General features: G+C 41.6%; 1 protein-coding gene across 1 annotated transcript; it reads left to right on the top strand.

The window, feature by feature from the left end:
* The first annotated feature begins 1,139 nt into the window (after window positions 1-1,139).
* Window positions 1,140-17,229, top strand: nus1 (NUS1 dehydrodolichyl diphosphate synthase subunit). The gene is made up of 5 exons (XM_020455290.2): window positions 1,140-1,709; window positions 2,452-2,586; window positions 7,551-7,703; window positions 10,673-10,772; window positions 11,759-17,229. The coding sequence occupies exons 1-5, from the start codon at window positions 1,343-1,345 to the stop codon at window positions 11,847-11,849; spliced, it is 846 nt and encodes a 281-aa protein (XP_020310879.1). The 5' UTR covers window positions 1,140-1,342; the 3' UTR covers window positions 11,850-17,229.
* Window positions 17,230-25,551: the final 8,322 nt, after the last annotated feature.

Genomic DNA, 25,551 nt, shown 5'->3' with positions numbered 1-25,551 from the left:
CTACTGCAATATACATTAGTAAATAGGTATAAGTAGAATACATAGACAGACTTGCACTTCTAGGGTACTAAACCTGCACATTAGGTTGTATGTGATTTGGTAGACAACACTGGGGAGTTTTTGCCATTTGATGAGTTCATTGGTAAATTTCAGGTTAATATTACTGAGAGAGAATATTTGAAGGTTTGCAAAGCAATTCCACTTCCTTTACTAGGACTCATTAAGAACACTTTGTTATATTATGAGGTTGTTCTCTCTTTTCTAAGTTTACAAATTAATGACTTGAATCTTTTGGTTAAAAAAATGCTACAATAAGTGGATACAATTGTAATTTAATGAAGTAATATTTGGTGATTATAATTCAATATATTGCTATGGAAGTGACCAACCCATGCTATGGTCAAAAGCGACTACCTTTTACATTACTTGTCCAGTTATCCCAAAAGTTAAAGAAACTTCTTTTAAAATATTTTCTTCCATCTACCATGTTAATGATTTATTGCACAAAAGATAACATTTTGACAAAATGCCTTGTGTTTTTTGTTCTTCTGATTCAGAATCTATACAGCATTTATTTTTTTCATGCCGCCATTCTAGTAAACTATGGATTGAAATTCATGAATGGTTTGTATAAAATCTCCAGAATTACCTATGTTTACTTTTGATGATGTTAAATGGCATTATAAGCTTATCCTTGTAATTCCAATCATAACTATTTCATTAAGATTTTTATTCTCTTGGCCAAATATTATATTCACAAATCTAAACGGGGTGGAAAAATTCCTTATTTTGTAGTTTTTGTCATTGAACTGTTACAATTTCATAAATCCCTCAAACTTGTGAAACTCAAAAAGTTGAAAAAGTATTAGAAGTCATGTCTTTGAATGTCTGTTAATGTCTCGTTGCCTTGTCACATATGAATTATGAAATCTTTTTTTTGGGGGGGGGGGTCGTTTGGTGTTCTATTATTTAATTTTTTCCAATTATATTCACAGGAATGTCCCTGTATTGATGTGTGATATTGTTATTATTGTTCCAATAAACATTTTTAAAAATGATAATAATCTAGTTTGCTATAGAAAGTCCAACCCTAGATCTCGCGTGATTTCATGTTTGCTGAATCGTCCAATCACTGAGCTCGACTGAGTAACGTGTATCTCCGAGTTCAGAGGGTAATGGTTGGATGAAAATGGCTGTCGGCAAACGGAGGTGTTGGCAGTAAGCGAAATGGCTCACAGAACTAGACTCGTGTTTAGCCATCATTACTAGACTTGAAATGCAGAGCTATATGCATTTCTGATAATTATTATATTTTGACATTTTTGTCGAGGAGGGCTGCATAATGGTGCACGTGTACGAGTTCATGTGGCGGGTTTTGCATGTCCTTCTCCACATTCATAGAACGTTAATCACTTTGTTCCGAATCCGTCTTCGCAATTGGAATGGGCAGCTATGGTCACGAGCCATAGCGGCGCTTCTTGTGCCGATAGCTCTCTCGTTTCCCAAACAGAAAAAGCTCGTTCCTGCACCCGGTAAACGCGTTGGTCGTCGGTATCGCTGGGGGGCGGATGGGAAATCCCTGGAGAAGCTGCCTGACCATATCGGCTTGTTGATAGCGGAAGAAGAGCCGAGATACACAGACATTGCCAACCTTGTCGTGTGGTGCATGGCAGTCGGCATATCTTATATCAGTGTGTACGATAATCACGGTAAGATATAATTTGATTATAAAATGTGTTCATTATTTTTATTCACACCAGGAAGTGCTACATACAACACCAGCAGACAGTCACGTGCCAGCTACCTCTGTTTTTGTATTCAGATTCAGCAAGTCGTGAATTTTTCTATTTTGGTGCTTAGTTATCTTTGATAACTTATCTACATTCTTTTCCTGATAGTAAATGGCTTTATCTGGCCTAATTCCCTTTCAGAAGTCTACAACAACCCACTTCTGCCATATATGCTTAGTAATGTATCATTACATAGATGATTTCAGACAGAGGAGCCTCAATAGGCTTTCAAGGTTTGCCCAATGGCTTTTTCACATAATTCGTTATTTGACCCTACAGGGAATTGTCTTAACACACACACACTGCATTGCTATTCCTGTTTCACCACAGCCACTCCTACTAGGTCATAGGCTAGTTGTTGTAAAATATTTTGAATCCTTCTTGATGGCCGTCTGTGTTTGGTGGTGTGGCACTGTTCCTCAATGTCTGCTGACTTATGTCATCAGTCTCTTACAGCCAAATCTGGTATATGACACAATTATTTGCCCCTAATGACTAGCCTTACTTGCTATATCATGATGTTAATTTCAGATCTCAGCTCTAAAAGACAGCAAATGATTGATTTCTCTCTTTTTCTTGTTTCAAAGTTGTTGAGATTGGGTGTAACCCCCCATATGATATAGGCTATTGGATTGCTCACATATCCCTTTTTGGTTCCCAGGTGTGTTCAGGAGGAACAACTCCAGGCTGATGGAGGAGATCCTGAAGCAGCAGCAGGAGCTCCTGGGTCTGGAAGGCTCCAAGCAGCACTCTGTAGAGTTCCTCAGCAATGGCACTGACAAACAGGACCATCAAGGTGAGACACCAGGGGCCGTATGTGTCAAGCTTCCCAGATTAGGAGTGCTGGTCTACAGAGCTGTGCCCCATACTACGTATTTTGTTTAAGGAGTTAGTGAGGTAACTTTGAACTCAGGACAACCGGTACCACGAAAGTAGCTCACATTTTAGCCAGGTGCATTTTTAAGGCAACAAATCCTTAAAAACAAACCTGCTCCCGGGCAGGCTAATGGGCTTTTCTCATTCATGAAAGTTGGAGAGGCAGTGTTACAGTACACTTTTCAATTCACATTCGCAACGGAACATCATGTGCCGCGAGATCGTTCGGCTCTTGGCAACGGGCATTTACTGCAAATATCCCAATGAAATATCCCAGTATAGCCACTAGCCAGCGTGCTTCGACTATGCAAGCTTCTTTTCATCTTTAACCATATTACACGTTTGAAAAATGGATACAAACCACATTACACTCTTGAATAATGCAACGATTCACAAACGTGCAGACCATAAAGGTTAAATTTCTTTGTCTGTAGGCTACACCTATTATATTTTAGTCTCAAGAAAAAGCACAGAGTTGCTAACAGCATGTCTTCATCAAGCAACATTAGCCTATCAAAAATGAACAATTAAGCCTACAACTCCTCTCATATCAGTTTAAAAGTGTTGTTGGCCTACCATAGAACATAAGTCAGACATCATTTTTTTCATCAATATGGAAATCATTTAGTCAATTGTAGACCCCATTTAGTCAATTGTTTTGTCAATAGGCTGTTGGTCGACTGAGATTTCTTTAGTCGAGCAGCAGCAAAAAAACATTTAATAATCATGGTGTACAAGACAACTGTCTGATTCACACCTGTTTGAGTGGACTGATCCATTGTGGAGGCAAGTTCCTTGCAGACAGGCCATGCGTAACCAACGGGATTTATAGGATATACCTTTCTATCAGGATATTTTCTATCTGCGATGCTGCAATGTTTTTATTTGTTGGCTTTATGTAGGCAGGCTATTTTTACTTATATGCAATGGCAATAGAAGTTACTTTCAGATTTGTCATTTTCATTTAGATAGTGTTGATTAACCACATGACATGTAATTTCGATTCCCCCTGCCCCCCCCCCCCCAAGATGGCGGCAGCGTGTGTGCAAAGTTTCAGACTGATCCAGTGAAGAATTACGTCACAACACAATATTTTGTATGAAGTCTGCCAGGAGCTTGCCCAACTGTGCTGAATTGGTCAATTTATACATTTTAAGTACATACAGTTGAAGTCGGAAGCTTACATACACCTTAGCCAAATCCATTTAAACTTAGTTTTTCACAATTCTTGACATTTAATCCTAGTAAAAATTCCATCTTATGTAAGTTAGGATCACCACTTTTATTTTAAGAATGTGAATTGTCAATAATAGTAGAGAATGATTTATTTCAGCTTTTATTTCTTTCTTTCTTTCACATTCCCAGTGGATCAGAAGTTTACATGCTACCAAATACTAATCGAGTGTATTGCCTTTAAATTGTTCAACTTGGGTCAAATGTTTCAGGCAGCCTTCCACAAGCTTCCCACAATAAGTTGGGTGAATTTTGTTCAATTCCTCCTGACAAAGCTGGTGTAACTGAGTCGGGTTTGTAGGCCTCCTTGATCGCACACACTTTTCCAGTTCTGCCCACAAATTTTCAATAGGATTGAGGTCAGGGCTTTGTGATGGCCACTCCAATACCTTGACTTTGTTGTCCTTAAGCCATTTTTCCACAACTTTGGAAGTATGCTTGGGGTCATTGTCCACTAAGAAGACCCATTTGCAACCAAGACTGATGTCTTGTGATGTTGCTTCAATATATCCACATAATGTTCCTTCCTCATGATGCCGTCTATTTTGTGAAGTGCACCAATCCCTCCTGCAGCAAAGCACCCCAACAACATGATGCTGCCACTCCCGTGCTTCACGGTTGGGATGGTGTTCTTCGGCTTGCAAGCCTCCCCCTTTTTCCTCCAAACATAGTGATGGTCATTATGGCCAAGCAGTTCTATTTTTGTTTCATCAGACCAGAGGACATTTCTCCAAAAAGTACGATCTTTGTACCCATGTGCAGTTGCAAACCGTAGTCTTTTTTATTACGGTTTTGTAGCAGTGGCTTCTTCCTTGATGAGTGGCCTTTCAGGTTATGTTGATATAGGACTCATTTTACTATGGATATAGATACTTTTGTACCTGTTTCCTCCAGCATCTTCACAGGGTCCTTTGCTGCTGTTCTGGGATTGATTTGTACTTTTCACACCAGTACATTCATCTCTAGGAGACAGAACGTGTCTCCTTCCTGAGCGGTATGATGGCTGCATGATCCAATGGTGTTTATAATTGCGTACTATTGTTTGAACAGATTAACGTGGTACCTTCAGGCTTTTGAAATTACTCCAAAGGATGAATCAGACTTGTGGAGGTCTACAAAAATAAATCTGAGGTCTTGGCTAATTTCTTTTGATTTTCCCATGATGTCAAGCAAAGAGGCACTGAGTTTGAAGGTAGGCCTTGAAATACAGTGGGGCAAAAAAGTATTTAGTCAGCCACCAATTGTGCAAGTTCTCCCACTTAAAAAGATGAGAGGCCTGTAATTTCCATAGGTACACTTCAACTATGACAGACAAAATGAAGAGAAAAAAATCCAGAAAATCACATTGTAGGATTTTTTATAAATTAATTTGCCAATTATGGTGGAAAATAAACTTTTGTTATTGACCAAATACTTATCTCAGTACTTTGTTATATACCCTTTGTTGGCAATGACACACGGATCAGTCGTCCTGGTCCCCTTGCAGAAAAACAGCCCCAAAGCATGTTTCCACCCCCATGCTTCACAGTAGGTATGGTGTTCTTTGGATGCAACTCAGCATTCTTTGTCCTCCAAACACGACGAGTTGAGTTTTTACCAAAAAGTGATATTTTGGTTTCATCTGACCATATGACATTCTCCCAATCTTCTTCTGGATCATCCAAATGCTCTCTAGCAAACTTCAGACGGGCCTGGACATGTACTGGCTTAAGCAGGGGGACACGTCTGGCACTGCAGAATTTGAGTCCCTGGCAGCATAGTGTGTTACTGATGGTAGGCTTTGTTACTTTGGTCCCAGCTCTCTGCAGGTCATTCACTGGTTCTGGGATTTTTGCTCACCGTTCTTGTGATCATTTTGACCCCACGGGGTGAGATCTTGCGTGGAGCCCCAGATCGAGGGAGATTATCAGTGGTCTTGTATGTCTTCCATTTCCTAATAATTGCTCCCACAGTTGATTTCTTCAAACCAAGCTGCTTACCTATTGCAGATTCAGTCTACAATTTTGTTTCTGGTGTCCTTTGACAGCTCTTTGGTCTTGGCCATAGTGGAGTTTGGAGTGTGACTGTTTGAGGTTGTGGACAGGTGTCTTTTATACTGATAACAAGTTCAAACAGGTGCCATTAATACAGGTAACGAGTGGAGGACAGAGGAGCCTCTTAAAGAAGAAGTTACAGGTCTGTGAGAGCCAGAAATCTTGCTTGTTTGTAGGTGACCAAATACCTATTTTCCACTATAATTTGCAAATAAATTCATAAACAATCCTACAATGTGACTTTCTGGATTTTTTTTTCTCATTTTGTCTGTCATAGTTGAAGTGTACCTATGATGACAATTACAGGCCTCATCTTTTTAAGTGGTAGAACTTGCACAATTGGTGGCTGACTAAATACTTTTTTGCCCCACTGTACTTTTATTTTGAAGGCAATCCGCAAATTCCAAGAATAGTGAAAATGACTGCAGTTTCTTCTGATCATTGTTTTCAGGCTGGTTGTATTGGTGCTACCAATATAAAGCTAAAATAATGCTTTATTATTGTAAGCACATCGTTCGTGGCCAGTGTTTGCATGTTTGCAGTCTTTTTTGTACAGCTTTGACAGTGCTGATAGTAGTGGTGGCGCTTGGCTTGCACATGCAAATTCAGAACCCACAACATTCTATCATTAAAACGGTGTTATATGACGTGTCAAGTTAAAAGCTTATTTAACGTGTCCATTAGTATTATTGTCAAATAGTGCTATTTGACTTATCTTTTTTGACACACAAAAACCCAAACGGCGTTCCATAGTATATATTTCGTGACGCTAATAAAAACGGGAAGGGCTACAACAGAGAAGCATTCAGAACTCTGCCATGTGTAGGCTATTTGGCTGTGAATAACCATTATGAATAAATAATCAATTCAATTCTATTGGATACAACTACACAAACACTTTGGGTCGATTTTAGATTGCAAGGCATCATTGTAGTATTATAGTTATTCTTTTTATAGATGGATTTCAGTTCCACCAGGCTTTTATATTTTCTGTGGCGTTTGTTTATTAAAGGGAATGTGGACTGCAGCCAGACTGTATGGGATAATTTAAGATGCATTGTGTGGTTTTAATCTCCATATGCTTTTGGCACTATACCTTTATCCCCTGAGCAAGTCAATCTGTTATGACATACAGTCAGAATTAGACCATATGGAGTTGTGCAGGAACACAACACAGAAGAATTCTCTTCACCAAAGGAAGTTGGGCGGCAGGTAGTCTAGCAAACGGAAAAGTTCTCAGCCAACAAGCTGCAAAATCTGTCAATGTGCCCTTGAGCAAGACACTTAACCCTGTGGATAAGAGTGTATCCTATAATTCACGTAAATAACTTATGAATTCTATGATCCTGTTCTTCATTGTAATTCCTGTTCTTCATTGTTTTGTAATCCAACAAATCACCTGTTTATGAATGCAATATTCAAGCGCAACAGCAGGATTGTGAAGCAGGATTTCCGAGTTACCACCCACTGACCTTTAGTCAGACACCTGACACATTTACATTGACACATTGATTGGTATTATTACTGTGAATGGGTGTGTGGTAGTGTTTGTGCCTGAGTACCGGTATTTGTGTTTTGTGGGGCTTATGACTGTTCCTGTGTGTGTGTGTGTCCACAGTGCTGTCGTGTCAGTCCGTGGTGAAGGTGCTGTCTCCAGACGATGGGAAGCTGAGGATCGTCCAGGCAGCACAGGAGCTGTGTAGAGCTGTGGAACAGATGGAGAAGACAGCCAAAGACATCAACGTCACTGTGCTTGACTCTCTACTCAGAGGTGAGGAGGTCCCTCCCCCATGACCAGCAGGAGGACAGGACATGTTTGTCACTGTGGACAATACCTTTTATTTCATTGGTTTATCAGGTTAAACCCCACAGACATTCTATTGATCATAGACTGTAAATCTGTGCCATACTATTACAAGCTGGAGTGAAGCTTAGCTCACCAGCTCTCCTTTGGCATGATGTTCCGAATAGCAATTTCACTATTTGAAGCTCAGCAAGCATGTAGGAAAGGGATTGAGTAAAGGTCAAGGAGCCCCCTGTTAGACTAGCCTTCCACAGTGTTTGATCAAAAGATGAAGGAAACATGAAGCACTGGGAGTCTGTGCCAGAGTGAGCTCTTCTCTCAGTGGGTTATTTTCCCTGAGCCCTCTGCCCACCCCAGCTCTGCCTGTCATTAGTCCCTGGCTAAGACTGATCACCCTCGCCCGCTGTAAATCACGTCACGAGTACTTCAGTGGAACACATCCGTGTGTACTCACTCAGTAGAAGGTGATGGATGAGACCCATGGCAGGAATATGAACAAACTCATGAGAAAGATGGTCTCCAGACAGAATATAAACTACAGAGGATAGCAGAGTTCACTTCAGTGCAGTTAAGTCCAGCGTAGTGTACCGTGAAGTTATGGTGTGTTTAGGGAGTCTCTAATCATCTCACTATCTAAGGGGCTTGGCAAGCTGCTGCTGCTGTTTTCTAAGCTGTGTTTACACAGGCAGCCCAGTTCTAATTATTTTGCCAAACTATTGGCAGAAGATCTGATTGATCAAAAGACCAATTAGTAGCAAAAATATCAGAATTGTGATGCCTGTGTAGATGCAGCCTAACATTCAAGAAGGAATTGAACTGTCATTTCAGATATCTAGGTTCTCTCAATCTTTTCAACAGTCCTTATGCTTTAGCAACCTCCTAAATATGTCCAAAAATAATAATTTCCTGATATTTTTCTCATCTCTCAGATAAAGGACAAACACTTCAAAACAAAATATCTGTTTTTCCATGTATGAATCTGTTATTCAATGCATTAGTATGGACTAATATCAGTAAGGCCCAATTCATGGTTTCATCTAATGTTTTCTATATTTTTAAAGGTGTCCATTATACTACAACTACACACAATACCCCATAATGACAAAGTGAAAACATGTTTGCAAATGTGTTTTTTTGGTTGTTTTTTTAATACAGAATTATGGTCTCATTTCCATAAGTATTCACACCCCTGAGTCAATACTTTGTAGAAGTACCTTTTGCAGCGATTACAGCTGTGAGTCTTTCTGGGTAAGTGCTCAAGAGCTTTCCACACCTGGATTGTATAATATTTGCCCATTTGATTGTTTTCTAAATTCTTCAAGCTCTGTCAAATTGGTCATTGATCGTTGCTAGACAACCATTTTCAAGTCAAAACTGTAAGTCGGCCTCTCAGGAACATTCACTGTCTTCTTGGGAAGCAACTCCAGTGTAGATTTGGACTTGTTTTTGTTATGCTGAAAGGCGAATTCATCTACCAGTGTCTGGTGGAAATAGTTTTACTCCTGAACTTTTTTAGGCTTGACATAAAGGGGTTGAATACTTATTGACGACTCAAGACATTTCAGCTTTTCATTTTTAATTAGTTTGTACAAATTTGGAAAAACAGAATTCCACTATGATATTAGGTGTTATTGTGTTTAGAATTCCACTATGATATTAGGTGTTATTGTGTTTAGAATTCCACTATGATATTAGGTGTTATTGTGTTTAGAATTCCACTATGATATTAGGTGTTGTTGTGTTTAGAATTCCACTATGATATTAGGTGTTATTGTGTTTAGAATTCCACTATGATATTAGGTGTTATTGTGTTTAGAGTTCCACTATGATATTAGGTGTTATTGTGTTTAGAGTTCCACTATGATATTAGGTGTTATTGTGTTTAGGCCAGTTCCACTATGATATTAGGTGTTATTGTGTTTAGGCCAGTTCCACTATGATATTAGGTGTTATTGTGTTTAGGCCAGTTCCACTATGATATTAGGTGTTATTGTGTTTAGGCCAGTTCCACTATGATATTAGGTGTTATTGTGTTTAGGCCAGTTCCACTATGATATTAGGTGTTATTGTGTTTAGGCCAGTTCCACTATGATATTAGGTGTTATTGTGTTTAGGCCAGTTCCACTATGATATTAGGTGTTATTGTGTTTAGGCCAGTTCCACTATGATATTAGGTGTTATTGTGTTTAGGCCAGTTCCACTATGATATTAGGTGTTATTGTGTTTAGGCCAGTTCCACTATGATATTAGGTGTTATTGTGTTTAGGCCAGTTCCACTATGATATTAGGTGTTATTGTGTTTAGGCCAGTTCCACTATGATATTAGGTGTTATTGTGTTTAGGCCAGTTCCACTATGATATTAGGTGTTATTGTGTTTAGGCCAGTTCCACTATGATATTAGGTGTTATTGTGTTTAGGCCAGTTCCACTATGATATTAGGTGTTATTGTGTTTAGGCCAGTTCCCAAAAAATCTCTCAATTTTTTTTATTCAGGCTGTAACAACAAAATGTGGAATAAGTCAAGTGGTGTGAATACTTTCTGAAGGCACTGTACACTTCCATTCATCAAGTCTTGTGAGGCTTGGGGGTGTCCTAGAGCAAAACAATCGACATGTTCGTGAGTCATCTTTCCATAGAGTGGTCATATTAGCTTGTCGGCCAAACCGTTCGGATGGTACAGCCGTTTTCGGGAGAAGACAAACACTGCTGTAGCTCGGCCACCTTCCACCACGGAAGTCCGCCATGTAGAGAACTCGTTTGTTTAGCTTCAACAGGCAGATTTTGATGGGGATTTGGTTTATTATACTTGTTTGATTTCTTCGGGTCCACAAAAAATGACTTGAGGGGTTAAATGCTCCGCAGAGGGCACTTTTATGAGATTTCCATTGATTGTGTTTTTCATTGACCTCTGTCCATGCTATCTCGGTTTGTGCAGAGTCGAAGACTACACCAGATCCTGACCTGGTTCTGAAGTTCGGCCCAGTAGAAAGCACCCTGGGGTTCCTGCCCTGGCACATCAGACTGACAGAGTTCATGTGAGTATTGCGTGTGTTAAATGAGGCTGCCGTACTCATGTGCAGAAGACATTCTGGGATAGTCGCTGCTCTGTAGAGCTGGACAGGAATGTCCCATTATAACCACTCGCTGTGTGTGTGGGAGACAGAGGAAGTGTGTGTGTGCTTATGCTTTACATCCTGAGTAGACTGGATATGGGCCTGTTGTGTTCATCTGTGCAGAATAACTGGTAATCCGGTCTCTGCTGCCTCACTTACCTCCCGGCTTGAACGATTGGCAAGACTTTTAAAATTGCCTCTGTGCAACCCTGTATAAGTAATAGGGCTATTTTAAGGATCATGGAAATACTGAGAGTTAATGTTGCAGTTCAGCCTACATAAAATGTGTAATTAGACTTTACCAGATGATGATGCATCACTAATAATGCTATTTTTAGACGTCATTGTTTGAGAGTCATGAAGTTCAGTCCGAATGGCCCACATTATTGAACGTTATCAGTTTTTACAAAGCAACATTTTATTTGACCGACTGTATTTGTAAGGGCCTTTTTGGACTTTTACCTTCACCAAACACTAGATGGCGGTATAGTACTGTAACTGCTTCGACGGTAGCTCAAGCAGCAGCTTTTGGTAATTACAGGAGATTTGTTTATGACAGCCGTCGTCAAGTACATAATTGTATTTACTGTGAGTCTTTACTAATGTAACATGACATTTCTGTTGATCCCTTATTGCTTGGTATCTATTTTAACAACATTATTTAGCATTATTATTTGTTAAAATGGCGCCCGGAAGAAATGGCAGCAGTTTTATGGGTGCTTCACCTAATACCTTTTTTGCACTATTGGTTAGAGCCTGTAAGTAAGCATTTCACTGTAAGTTCTACACCTGTTGTATTCGGCACACGTGACAAATACATTTTGATTTGAGATAAACTGCTGCCATCTGAAGTAGGCTAGAGGTGTCTCACTAGTATATATCTCTGACATCCTCCCTCTCTCCTGCAGCTCCTTACCCTCCCATGTGGATGTCTCCTATGAGGACTTATTCAGCGCCCTTCAGCACTACGCGTCCTGTGAGCAGCGGCTGGGGAAGTGAGTGATTGGCCAGGCCCCCTTCAGAGGAAGGGATACGACAGGGGTGGGGTAGGAGCTGCCCTTGCCCCTCCTCCTCCCGGGTCTCTGTTTACAGTGCAGGCACTAGAGAACAAGCAGACCAGCGTACCGCCACATCGAATCGCATGTCCACCACCACTCACTCACTGTTTTTCTGCTCATCTGGCTCGCCAGGCCACCTCTGTGAGGCATGCTGGGTAGTACGGTCCCTGCCAAGGTAGCGTCACGCACTGAACATCTACCCCCGCGTCAGTCGGATTAACATGGAACCAACATCACCTGAAGGACATGGTTAGCAGTATGGTATAAATCTAGTTTAGCTTCGCTTTTCTCTCTGTTTGCTCTAGATCCTGCTGTGCCCCTGAGGTGTGGCTGAGGATGACGTTCTGCTGCTCTGAAGGGTGCGATGTGTTGAGAGGGATGTGTGAGGCAAAATGTTTAGTGCTGAACAACATTCCTCCATATCGCTCATCAGGAGGTCTCTCTATCTCTGACTACGTGGGGGACCTCCTTGGGGGTTTGAATGGAAATTAACTTTATGTAAGTGTGCTTCAAATGTAGCGCTTGATCAATGTGGTACGAGAGCTCTGTAATCCATGACTATACTCTGCACATGTGAAGGATGCCCGACTACATGGTTGTACTTTTAAGTCTTTATTCCAAGTTACTATAGGTGGACTGTGTCTGCTTGTGTACGTGTGTGAAGCTCAGCCAGCATGTCACACTTAACCTACACTAAATCCAATCTTTGCAATCCAGTGGGAAGAAAGAAAGCAGTTGTCTGGATACAATGTGACCATCACTACTCTTTCTATTGCTCCGTCCATAACGTGAAGATGATTGCATATTGAACGGCCCCGTAAGAATCCGCAGTGCTGCCTCCGGTTGTTCATCCATGTGAAGATCGACTAACTCTTGTCTGAAAGTGTTGTTGGTCTGCTATTTCCTTATCTCATTAACTCTTTTTAAAACCCAGATTCAGTGTTTTCTTTCTCTCTGGTTAGATGGCATACAGTAGTATTTTCACCATCATGCTAACTTTTAATACCAATGGGACCCAATCCTTCACTAGCTAAGGTGCCAGCGGTTGAGTTGTCATTGGAAGGTTTGGTGGGTTGTTCCACATAGAGCCTGTCGGTTTAAATGATCAATAAATGTTACTGAAAACCCAATATATACACTACCTGCTTTGTTTGGATTGGATTCTTTTTTTAAGACAGGCTGACAATGTCTTGTGAATAATCCTCCTTTGAGATAAATGGAAAGGATGTAAATGGTTGATTTTTATAGTTGTGTTGTATGACATCATTTTCTGCATGTCCCCTCGCATGTAATGTGTTTGGTGAACAAGTGTTGTATCCCTAGTACTGTATGCACCAAGAGGTGTCAAGCGCCTGGTGGCTTTTAAACCTCAAATGATCAACCTTTGAACAATTGAAAGAGTCAAGCCATAGTCCCCTTGGATTTGTTAGCTGAAAGCCGTGTGACTCGGGAGAGGTTTCTAGTCCTTCTCAATTGATATGCAGCAATCATCCAAATGCATGAAAGACGACACCATCATTCAAAGGGAAAGCACCTTGAAACGCTTCATAACTGTCTGAGGTGTGCAGGAGAGCTGCGTCTCCCTGGATGCTGTGTTTTTAGATCAAACACACTGGCCCACGCAGCTGAGAGTAGCCCCAACCACTACTGCTACTCCACTTCCTTTCAGATGCAGCACTTTACACCCCTAAACATCCCCTTCCAATTGAAGATGGTTGTGTTTTAGAGGGTTTGTGATGTCGGCTGTTTCTACATGATGTTTTCTGTGCATTGCAAAATGTATTCAACCGTACTGCAAAAGGACTAGGGAAGGTCCCTGTTACCTACTGTCATCTGCATAGCTGTACTCTGTCACATACTTGCAGGTGCAGCAAAATTATTGTATTTTTTGCTACAGCAGTGCATTAATAACACCTAGTAATACACACAATTCAAAAATGTCATTAAATATCAGAACGGGCAATGTCAGAGTCCAGAATACATATATACTTAGTGTACAAGACATTATGAATACCTTCCTAATATTGAGTTACACCCACTTTTTCCCCTCAGGACAGCCTCAAGTTGTTGGGGCAAGGATTGTTCCACAGGGATGCTGGCCCATGTTGACTCCAATGTTTTCCACAGTGTCAAGTTGGTTGGATGTCCTTTGGATGGTGGACCATTCGTGATAGACACGGGGAAAATTTTGTGACAAACCCAGCAGCGTTGCAGTTCTTGACACACTCAAACCAGTTGGCCTGGCATACCTCATTCAAAGGCACTAAAATATTTTGTCTTGTCCATTCACCCTCTGAATGGCACACGTACACAAGCCGTGTCTATTGTCTCGAGGCTTAAAATAGTTATTTAGCCTGCCTCCTCCCCTTCATCTACACTGATTGAAGTGGATTTAACTGGTGACATCAGTAAGGGGTGGGTCATGGCTTTCACCTGGTCAGTCTGTCATGGAAAGAGCAGGTGTTCCTAATGTTTTGTACAGCTTCTGAGACTTGCTTTCAATGAGTGACAGATCTATAACTCTCATTTCTATGTACATTTTGTTGGTCGCCCCAAAAGGTTGCATATTGCAGCTTTAAGAACCCTTGTTATTGCCATGACATGTCAAAGCTCCTTATTGATGTCCCTTGTTAAATCCACTTGAATCAGTGTAGATGAATGGGAGGAGACTGTTTTTAAAGAAGGATTTTTAAGCCTTGAGACTGGATTGTGTATGTGTACCAGGAATGGATTGTGTATGTGTGCCATTCAGATGTTGAATGGTCCAGATGAAAATTGTAAGTGCCTTTGAATGGGGTACGGTAGTAGGTGCCAGGCACACCGGTTTGTGTCGAATTGCAACACTGCTGGGGTTTTCATGCTTAAAAGGTTTTCCGTGTGTATGAATGGTCCACCACCCACATCCAGCCAACTTCAAACAACTGTGGCAAGCATTGGTGTCAACATGGGCCAGCATCCCTGTGGAATGTAGAGGACCAGGTGGCTAGTAAACAGTAATTAAAGTTCAGGGCAGGGTACTGGTTGGAGGCTGGCTAGTGGTGACTGTTTAACAGTCTGATGGCCTGGAGATAGAAGCTGTTTCTCAGTCTCTTGGTCACTGCTTTGATGCACCTTTACTGTCTCCAAGTTGGTAGCAGGGTGAACAGGCCGTGGCTTGGGTGGCTGAGGACTTTGATGATCTTCTTGGCCTTCCTGTGATACCAGGTGCTGTAGACGTCCTGGAGGGCAGGCAGTGTGCCACCGATGATGCGTTGGGCTGACCACACCGCCCTCTGGAGAGCCCTGCAGTTGCGGACGGTGCAATTGCCGTACCAGGCGGTGATACAGCCGGACAGGATGCTCTCCTTTGTGCATCTGTAGAAGTTTGTGAGGGTCTTAGGGACCAAGCAAAATTTCTTCAGCCTTCTGAGGTTGAAGAGGCACTGTTGTCTTCAGTGATGTGCATGCCGAGGAACTTGACGCTTTTGACCCTCTCCACTGTAGCCCTTTCGATGGGGCCGTGCGCTCTCTGCTGTCTCATGTAGTCCACGATCAGCTCCTTCATTTTGTTGACATTGAGGGTGAGTTTATTTTCCTGGAACCACTCTGCCAGGGCTCTCTGAGTTGTAGAAGTAAGTGGCCACGCAGTTATGGGTGAACAGGTAGTACAGAAGGGGGCTGAGCACACACCCCTGTGGTGCCCCTATGTTGAAGATCAGCATGGTGGAGATGTTGTTGCCTACCTTCACCACTTGGGAAGTCAGTAAGTCCAGGACCCAGGTGCACAGGGAGGGGTTCAGACCCAGGGCACTGAGCTTAGAGGGCACTATGGTGTTAAAGGCTGAGCTGTAGTTTATTAACCCCGTTCCTACATGGGTATTTCTCTTGTCCAGGTGGGATTGTACAGTGTAATGGCGATTGCGCCGTCCGTGGATCTGTTGGTGCGTTATGCGAATTGTAGCCGGTCTAGGTTGTTGCGTAAGGTGGCGGTGCAGCCTGGTCTCATAGACTAGACATAACATAGTAAATGTAAATCCGGGACGCTCAAATTTGACTGAATAACAATATAAACGCAACATGTAAAGTGTTGGTCCCATTTTTCATGAGCTGAAATTAAAGAACACATTGTCCATATGCACAAAAAGCTTATTTCTCTCAAATGTTGTGCAGAAATGTGTTTACAACCCTGTTAGTGAGTATTTTCTCCTTTGCCAAGATGCTACACCTGTCAGGTGGATGGATTATACCAGGAAGTTGATTAAACGGCATGATCATTACACAGGTGCTGGGGACAATAAAAGGCCACAAAATGTGCAGATTTGTCACACAACACAATGCCACAGATGTCTCAAGTTTTGTGTGTGCGTGCAATTGGCATGCTGACTGCAGGAATGTCCACCAGAGCTGTTGCCAGCGAATTGAACGTTAATTTCTATACCAAAAGCCCATCTGTGTGCTCGTCGTCCTCACCAGGGTCTTCACCAGACTGCAGTTCAACGTCGTAACCGGCTTCAGACGTTTGTGAGAATACCAGTTTTCGGGATGACTCATGGTCTGCCAAGTACCGCTGTAGCTCTGCCGCCTTTCACCGCAGATGCAGGAAAAAAACGAAGCAAAAAAACACATCTCTAGCTTAAATTGACAGATTGAGGGACTTCTTTGTTCTAACTTACATTGATGCAGCCGGTGCTCTTAGGGGGTCATGATGACAGAAGTGAGTGCTACGGTGCGATAGTCATTTAGTTCAGTTACCTTTGCTTTCTTGGGTACATGAACACCATTGTGGGGCCACTGAACAGAAAGAGTCTTATATGAGATGTTAACAGTTTATACAGTTATGATGTAGAGTCAGAATGACAAAAGCATATTTTCATGACTCTTTCCTTCCCAATAACTGCTCTCTGGTTCTCCCTGCTGATTGATCAAGGGGATTCCAGAAAGTATTGGTGGCTCCCCGTATTCTGGCTTGCAGCTAACTGTAAATAGAGCTGTGAAATGAAAACAATAATGAAGATGTGACCTTGTAGGAGGCTTGTACTTCATTTGTGAATGTTTATTTTCATTTTCAGTCTGGTGCAGGGGGAAATAACAGACAGACAGACTGTCTATTTGTAAACAGTGCCAAAGCCACTATGAGCTGGGGTAAGGGACGGTAGGGGTTTTCAAATTTTTTCTATGTTTCCTGTGTAGTGCTGAAATAACCACGGCAACCACATTGTTAATCTGTGTATGATTGTAAAACAGTTTTTCTTGATCCAGAAAAATGATCTTGAAACAAATGACCTGTGTACCTATTTTAAATGAAGATGGAACATTAAAAGGAAAACTGATTATAAACTGAACTGCTGTTCTTATATGTTCACTTCTATAGTTTCATCCTCAGTTTCATCCTCAATGGCAACAGCATAGAGCGTTGGGCCAGTAACCGAAAGGTTGCTGGATCGAATCCCCGGGCTGACAAGGTAAAAATCTGTCATTCTGCCAGTTAACCCACTGTTCCTAGGCCGTCATTGTAAATAAGAATTTGTTCTTAACTTACTTGCCTAGTTAAATAAAATAAAAAAATAACATACCTTGGTCAACTACAATACACAGTATTCCTTTTTTAAGACCTGTGGCAGTCCCCCATTGTGACTTGATTCAGCATTGACAGTAAACCGCAGTAAATACCCATTGGGGTGAATTTGACAAATATCACAGGATGTTGGCACTATGAATAGTAACAGATCAATTGATTTAATAGAGCAAAGCCCAACCTAGGTGTCAGTAAATCTACATGAATTAGTCCCAGCACATTGATTCAGAATAAGGTCCTGAAGCCCAAGGCTAAATCATCATTTCGGATCCCTTTATGAGCACACGAGCCTAGGTCAGGACACGTTAGGGAAGACACAAACACATCCACGGACTTTGGTTGATTAAGACCCGCGAGTTGCCTCTGTTTTATTGATTTGAATGCTGTAGCCTGCTATATTTAGTGCATACACTTGAGTTGCTATTTCTTTCCTTTCAGGGTGTTTGTCTGTAGCTGGGGAAACCATGCTCCACTAACACACTCCAGCTAAGATGAATGTCCCCCTGATGCATCATTACACCACACCGGGTTTGAAATTGGAAATGGGGTTTGGCTACTGATACCCTTTCAGACAGAGCCACAATTATCTGACAGTGACTGATACATGTGTGTCCTTATTCCTCTAATAATGACATCTCTCTCTCTCTCGCTCTCTCTCGCAAAGGTTAGGATACATCTCAGCTTACGAAATCAACAATGACAACAGATCCTTCTAGCTGGCTGATTTGTCCTTGGCAGATTTGTTTTATTAATGCCTAGTTATCATGATTAATCTATGAGTCCCTCGAGGGCTGCCTTGAGGAATGCTAAAGACAGGCGCTCAAAAGGATTGAGGCTACTTAATATGAACAGACAGCAGCATAGTACTACAACAACATGTTGAAATCAATGATCAGTCCTTGAACATGGACAAGGCTGCATGTGTGTAGAGTACATGCCACAAGAGAACCAATAGCTGGTACCTGCCCACACTATCTCTTGAGTAGTCCCTCCTGTATTGAAAGTGACCCTTGAGTAGAGCAGACACAGAGACCAGAAGAGAGGTTGCCTGTGCATCTGGCTGTGTTTTGTGTGTGTGTGGCAGAAATACTACAGCTCCGCATGATCATCAAATGTTTCCATGACAACTCCGATAGGTGAGAGCCTGAGTGTTGGTACATGAAAATGTTTCCCAGCACCTTTTCAACTTCTAGCCGATGGATGATTAGAGCAGTGTCTGGAAACATGTAATTGTAACCCTAATTATTATCTATCACCTCCGAAGGACCCGTGGGTTTGATGATAACGAGTCGGGTTACAATCGAGTTATTTTCTATAGTTTAATCCTTCCATGTAGCAGCAGCACAAACCTTAGTGGCACAGCAGGTTACATCTCCATCACTTCACTTCTCTGTCACACATCTATCTCTCCTGTGATTCCTCCTCACACGCAGGTGAGTCTGGGAAGGATATTTTCCCGAATAATAGTCCCAACATAAAATCGCAATGACAATGCCATATAAAAGTCACATACACGTGACATATTTCTGATAAAATATATTACATTCCAAAACCATGTCTGCATAATTGTAGGAAGCAGCCGTTCCCAACATGTACCAACGAATGTAAATCAACCACATCTGAATGACTAGATAACAATGTAATATGTAGCCTAATTAAAGCGTATTATCAGATAATAGCTGGACTATTCTAACTGGCCTCGGACCAAACAGTTTGATGGATTCATTAGATCCACAGGTATATTGTTGGGAGCAACACGGGGCAATACATTGACAAGGTACATCCTTGACAGCATCTTTCTCTTGTTGTAATAGACCACCAAGTGATAACAGTCAGTATCTGGATAATGTATGAAATTCTTGATCATGTTTGTGATATCAACAGAGAGGTATATTTTCTGGGTGATTAAATATTGACTGGCTTTCATCAAGCTGCCCACTCAAGAAAAAGCTTCAATCTGTAACCAGTGCCTGCAACCTGGTTCACGGCTATCAGTCAACCTACCAGGGTAGTTACAAACAGCACAGGAATTAAATCATCAACATGTATTGATCACATCTTTACTAATGCTGCAGAAATTTGCATTAAAGCAGTATACTGATCCATTCGATGTAGTGATCACAATGTAGTGGCCATATCCAGGAAAACCAAAGTTCCAAAGGCTTGGCATAATATAGTGTATAAGAGGTCATACAATATGTTTTGTAGTGATTCCTATGTTGATGTAAAGAATATTTTTTTGGTCCGTGGTGTGTAATGAGGAACCAACAGATGCTGCACTTAACACATTTATGTAATTGCTTATTCCAGTTACTAATAAGCATTTACCCATGAAGAAAATGACTGTAAAAACTGTTAAATCCCTGTGGATTGATGAGGAATTGAAAAATTGCATGGTTGAGAGGGATGAGTCAAAAGGAATAGCAAATAAGTCTGGCTGCACAACCGATGGGCAAACGTATAAAAAATTTGAGAAATTATGTGAATAAACTGAATAAAAAGAAACTAGACTATGAAACAAAGATAAATTACAAACAATTATAGTAAAAGGCAAACTCAGCTCCATCATTCATTGAATCAGATGAATGAACCATCACAAAACCGACTGATATTGTCAACTACTTTTAATTATTTTTTCATTGGAAAGACTAGAAAATGTAGGTATGACATGCCAGCAACACACACTGACACTACACATCCAAGTATATCTGACCAAATTAAGAAATACAAGCATTGTAATTTTGAATTCCGTAAAGTGAGTGTGGAAGAGGTGAAAAAAAGGATTGTTGTCTATCAACAATGACAAGCCTCCGGGGTCTGACAACTTGGATGGAAAATTACTGAGGATAATAGCAGACGATATTGCCACTCCTATTTGCCATATTTTCAATTTAAGCCTACTAGAAAGTGTGTGCCCCCAGGCCTGGTGGGAAGCAAAAGTCATTCCTCTACCTAAGAATAGTAAAGCCCCCTTTAAACCCTCTCAAAATAGGGAGGCAAGACAACGAGGTTCTAGCTTCAGCACGTTTACTAGCCTAGTCTGCGTAAGTCATATATAGGTTACTGATACCCACAAGGGCCATCTGACTACATCTTCCCCTCACCAATGAACAAAAATTCAACATTCATAACCATTGAAGCATAACTGAAATGCAATTTGAAAACCAGTATTATTCACTTTAACATGCTACTTCACATCCTGAAGTATGAAAGCATTAAATTACACAGTCCGAACTCCTATGCATCAACTTAGGTACAGTCTCTTTTTGCTGGGTATGGTCCTCAACAGTATGTATTCTATTCACATAACATAGTCTTTCAACCACTTTGGTGGCTTCACATCCCTTTTTGGGTGAGCTTGTGGCTCTGTGAGCATTCTCTCTCCTTCCCCCTCTTTTTATGTGTTGTCTGTGGCCTCCTCAGCCTGTGTGTCTGTTAGATCTGGAAGAGCTCTGTGTTTTGAGCCTGTGTCCACCACATAGGCGCGTGGGGCATCCGCTTGCCTCAGCACTATTGCTAATCCCCTGACTGTTTTTACAGCTCTCTCTGCTTCACTGTTACTCTGTGCATGGTAATGGTTACTGGTCACGTGTGAAGTCATATTCTGCGGCAAAAGAGGAAAAGGAGCTCACAGAAACCTGGGGGGCGTAATCTCCAACCAGGACCTCAGCAACCCCTTGCTTGGGAAAAATGAACGTTAAATCCATTGACTCCAGCTGATGTGGTTATGGGTGTCTAATTCAATTGTTTAATTGGGGCCCTGGTGAGTGCGTCTGCTGTGATCAGTGCCTTCTCTGGCACATACACCATCTTGTAGGTGAACCTCAGCAATCTAAGGCGGAAGTTCAGAACTCTGGGAGGCAAGTCGTACAGAGCTTTTGTCCCTAACAGAGCCAACAGTGGTCAGTGGTCAGTCTGCTGTAAACTGCATGCGAATAAGGTATTGGCTGAGCCTTTCACATGCCCATGTGATGGCCAATGCCTCCTTCTCCACTTGTGCATACCTTTGCAATGTGTTGGATAAGCTTTGTGACATGGAGTGGCGTCCAATAGCATACATGTTGTCCTGCATCTGTGATGAGGACCGCCCATAGAGGTGATGATGTATCTGCTGATACCTTTGTCTTAGCGTTGGGGCAGTACTGGGCCAGCACTGTATGTGAGGCCAGGTCCCCTTTGATTTTGTCTGGCCAGAACTGCTGTGAGCCTTACATCATGTTCTGCTCTGTCCTGTCCGCACATGAGCACGTCGTCCGTGTGGACTATGATGCCACTCAGCCCATCCAACAGCTGGGACATGCGTCTTTGGAAATACTCAGGACCGGAAGCAATTCCAAATGGCAAAACGTTAAACTGTGTTATAAACGTTGTGAGCGACCTACTCTCTGGTGACGGGTATCTGCCAGAAGCCTGAGCGGGCATCCAGCTTTGTGAAGACTTCCAACTGAGCCAGTGACTGTTCCACTGATGGTAAGATGTGTCTCTCTCTGCAGAATTCCTCATTCAAATTAGTAATGTCCGCACAGATCCTTACTTATGTCCCCATTGGCTTTTGGGACACCACCATCCCTGCACACCAGTCAGTGGGACTCTCTGTTTTAGACACAGACCAGATTTCTTCCATCCTCCCCAACTTTTCCTTTACTCTGGCCAATAAAGGGATAGGCACTCGGCGGGGGGTGGTAAGGGCATAGGGGACAGCATCCTCTTTCAGGCAGATTTTGTAGTCACCTTCTAGCCTTCCCAGGCCAGAAAACACTTTCGGGAATGTCTTTTTTGAAAACCTCCCCTGGGTCCTCCAGTTCGCGTGTACTCTCAATATATTACTGTGCTTCAATTGCTGGCAGCCCCAGCAACGGTCTGGTAAGAGAGTCAATGAATAAGACAAGCTGGATGGCACTTGTGTCTTTACTCTCCAGTTTACTCACCAACTGCCCTACCACTGGTAATATCTTATTAATGGGCCGTTACATTTTTTTGTTTGTAGAGAGAAAAGGGCCATCTCTACTATAGCCTAGTGCCAGATTGTTGTCACTGCTGCCCCTGTGTCTAGTTTAAATGACTAAACCTCCCCATTGATATCTGAGTGCAAGCCAGCATTATTTTTCTCTTACTTCCCCCAGAAAGATGCTGTCCTGCTGTAGCTGCTGTTCCTCCTCTGAGACCTCATGCATTTGCTTTGATCGACAAGCAGCTCAAGTGTCCTCTCCTGTGACATTTCCTGCATTCCGCATCCTTTTCAATATTTCCAGCTGTGGAAAGGTGATTTCCCACATTTGCGACAAACACTTAAACTAGCTATCCCTGTCTGTGATTGTTTTCTCCACGTCTGGCTCTGTTCTGCGTTCCCCTCTGTTTTTTTTAGCACGGTATGAAAACACATTTATTTCCTCACTCTCTTCTCTCTGCAAGGAGCTGCTGCGGCGCAGCATCGTCTGCTATCTTTACTGTCTCACTCTGCTTAATCTGATTTACAGCTTTGGACAAGATAAACTGGGAATCCAACTAAATTTTCAGAATGTGAGATATTTCTTATTCCCACTACAATCCGATCTCGGATCAGCTCTTCCTTGAGTGCGCCAAACTGACAGTGTTCTGCTAGCTTGTGAACAGCTGTGATCAAACTGTCGGTGGTTTCACCCTGCTCCTGTTTGCACACATTAAACCTAGCTCTCTCAAATATAATATTGTGTCTCCCTCATTTTCAAGTCAAAACTGTAGCTAGGCCACTCAGGATCATTCAATGTCGTCTTGGTAAGCAACTCCGGTGTATATTTGGCCTTGTGTTTTAGGTTATTGTCCTGCTGAAAGGTGAGTTTGTCTCCCAGCGTCTGTTGGAAAGCAGACTGAACCAGGTTTTCCTCTAGGATTTTGCCTGTGCTTAGCTCTTTTGTTTCTTTTTATCATAAAAAAAAACCTTGTCCTTGCCGATGACAATCATACCCATAACATGATGCAGCCACCACCATGCTTGAAAATATGAAGAGTGGTACTCAGTGATGTCTTGGGTTGGATTTGCTCCATTCACACCCCTTTACTTTTTCCACATTTTATATTCAGAACCTGAAGTGCATTTCATTGTTACATTTTTTTAATGCAGTTTTACTTTAGTGCCTTATTGCAAACAGTATGCATGTTTTGGAATATTTGTATTCTGTACAGGCTTCCCTCTTTTCACTCTGTCAATTAGGTTAGTATCGTGGAGTAACTACAACATTGTTGATCCATCCTCAGTTTTCTCCTATCACAGCTATTAAACTCTGTAACTGTTTTAAAGTCACCATTGGCCTCAAGGTGAAATCGCTGAGCAATTTCCTTCCTTTCTGGCAACTGAGTTAGGAAGGATGTCTGGATTAGTGACCGTTGCCTACCCTGACCTCTGCCTGCCCTTGACCTGCCCTTGACCTGTCTTTTGCCTGTCCCTGTTTGATTAATAAACCTTTGTTACTTTGACGTTGTCTGCATCTGGGTCTTACCTGAAACGTGATAATTATGACTTGTTAAGTACATTTTTACTCCTGAACTTATTTAGGCTCGCCATAACAAATGGGTTGAGTACTTATTGACTCACGACATTTCAGCTTTTATTTTGTAATTAATTTGTCAAATTTCAAAAAACATAATTCCACTTTGACATTGAGGTATTATGTGTAGTAGGCCAGTGACACAAAATATTAATTTTAATCCATTATAAATTCAGGCTGTAACACAACAAAATGTGGAAAAAGTCAAGGGGTGTGAATACTTTCTGAAGGCACTGTGAAAATGGCACATTTCTATAAAAACAAGAGAGGAACATTTGTTTCCAGTGACATCAACCAATTGGTAGGCAATTCCTACTAATAATTGGTTAAAATCACATGATGCACTCCAATGATGTCATTAAAAAAACATTTTCACATATGCTGATGTTGGGGTGGTGCTGGAGATTATGGATATGAAGTAGAATTTTTTATTTTAATTTTAAATAAGAGGCTGTAGTTCCTCTGACAATGTATAGCATGGCCATTTGAATTACAATTATGACAAAGGTCTCCGATGATTCAACACAGTCTCCCTAGATTCTCATACACTGTGCTGCTGCAGAATTACACGGCACCTCTCTATATCTGAGAGAAAATACCCTTTCATCCCATTGCTGTCCAGACGTAATTTCATAAATCATGGAACATGGTGTTTAATCTTGGAAGCCTTTGATAACACACTTCCTGTTAAAGATGCTGTTTTTCTCCCTGCAAATAGTGTGATTGTTGAGTACAGTTCACGAGTGACTCCGACTCACGGACTTTCAACAAGAAGACTGACAGCTCCAAATATAGCCTGTCTTGACCGCCTGAGAATATTTCCCTGTGTGGGAAGAGATGAGCAGAGAGAGAAAAAAGGACTAGGTTTATGTTGAGGTTCTTTCTGACTATAGGAAGCAGAGCTCAGCTCTCTTTTTGTGACTGTGGTTTAGTTACAAACTCTCTGACAGCTTTCCTTGACATCTGATCTTGCGACAGCTAGCCTTGGACCTCTGGCCTCAGGCTTCGAGACAGGACTTCAAAGGTTGGCCACACGAGAATATGTGATAGCTAACTTGACTTCAAGGTAGCGAGAGATAGTGAATCTAGTAAACATATTCGTAGGCACTAGAAACATTGCTATAATTCAGCTGATATGGATGATGACAATTATTTAAATGAATATACAAATATTTCCTTCTTATTTGCCATTAAAATAATAACTAGGCCCTGCAGAATATTCATAGTCCAGACCCTTTTGAAACTGAAAAAGTAAAAGCCTAGTAAATAGTATTACTGAAATGATGTGACATTGTCATTTCCATACACTATTATTTTTGCCCATTTACACATGCATTGCTTATCTGTTATAACCACACACCAGACTATTAGTAGGGACTATTTACACAGTGCACAATTATCTGCCTTCTGGAGGCTATTTACATTGCTGGTACATTCCAGTTGGGCCTAAATCCGTGGATTTATTCCTCAGGTTCGACACACTGGTTCAACCCCACTACCTGTGGTGAAAGCACTCCCCCTGTTGGCTAATAAAGGTACGTTTCATCCAAAACGAGTCGCCTCTC

The sequence above is a fragment of the Oncorhynchus kisutch genome, linkage group LG21 (assembly GCF_002021735.2).
Source record: "Oncorhynchus kisutch isolate 150728-3 linkage group LG21, Okis_V2, whole genome shotgun sequence".
NCBI lineage: Eukaryota > Metazoa > Chordata > Actinopteri > Salmoniformes > Salmonidae > Oncorhynchus > Oncorhynchus kisutch.
The sequence above is the reverse complement of the archived record's forward strand: the minus strand, read 5'-3'. Positions and strand labels throughout refer to the sequence as shown.

Coding starts and splice junctions, on each gene's coding strand:
- nus1 (XM_020455290.2), top strand. CDS start 1,343: ATGGTGCACGTGTACGAGTTCATGTGGCGGGTTTTGCATGTCCTTCTC. Junction 1,710..2,451: donor CAGTGTGTACGATAATCACG/GTAAGATATAAT, acceptor TTTGGTTCCCAG/GTGTGTTCAGGAGGAACAAC. Junction 7,704..10,672: donor GCTTGACTCTCTACTCAGAG/GTGAGGAGGTCC, acceptor CGGTTTGTGCAG/AGTCGAAGACTACACCAGAT.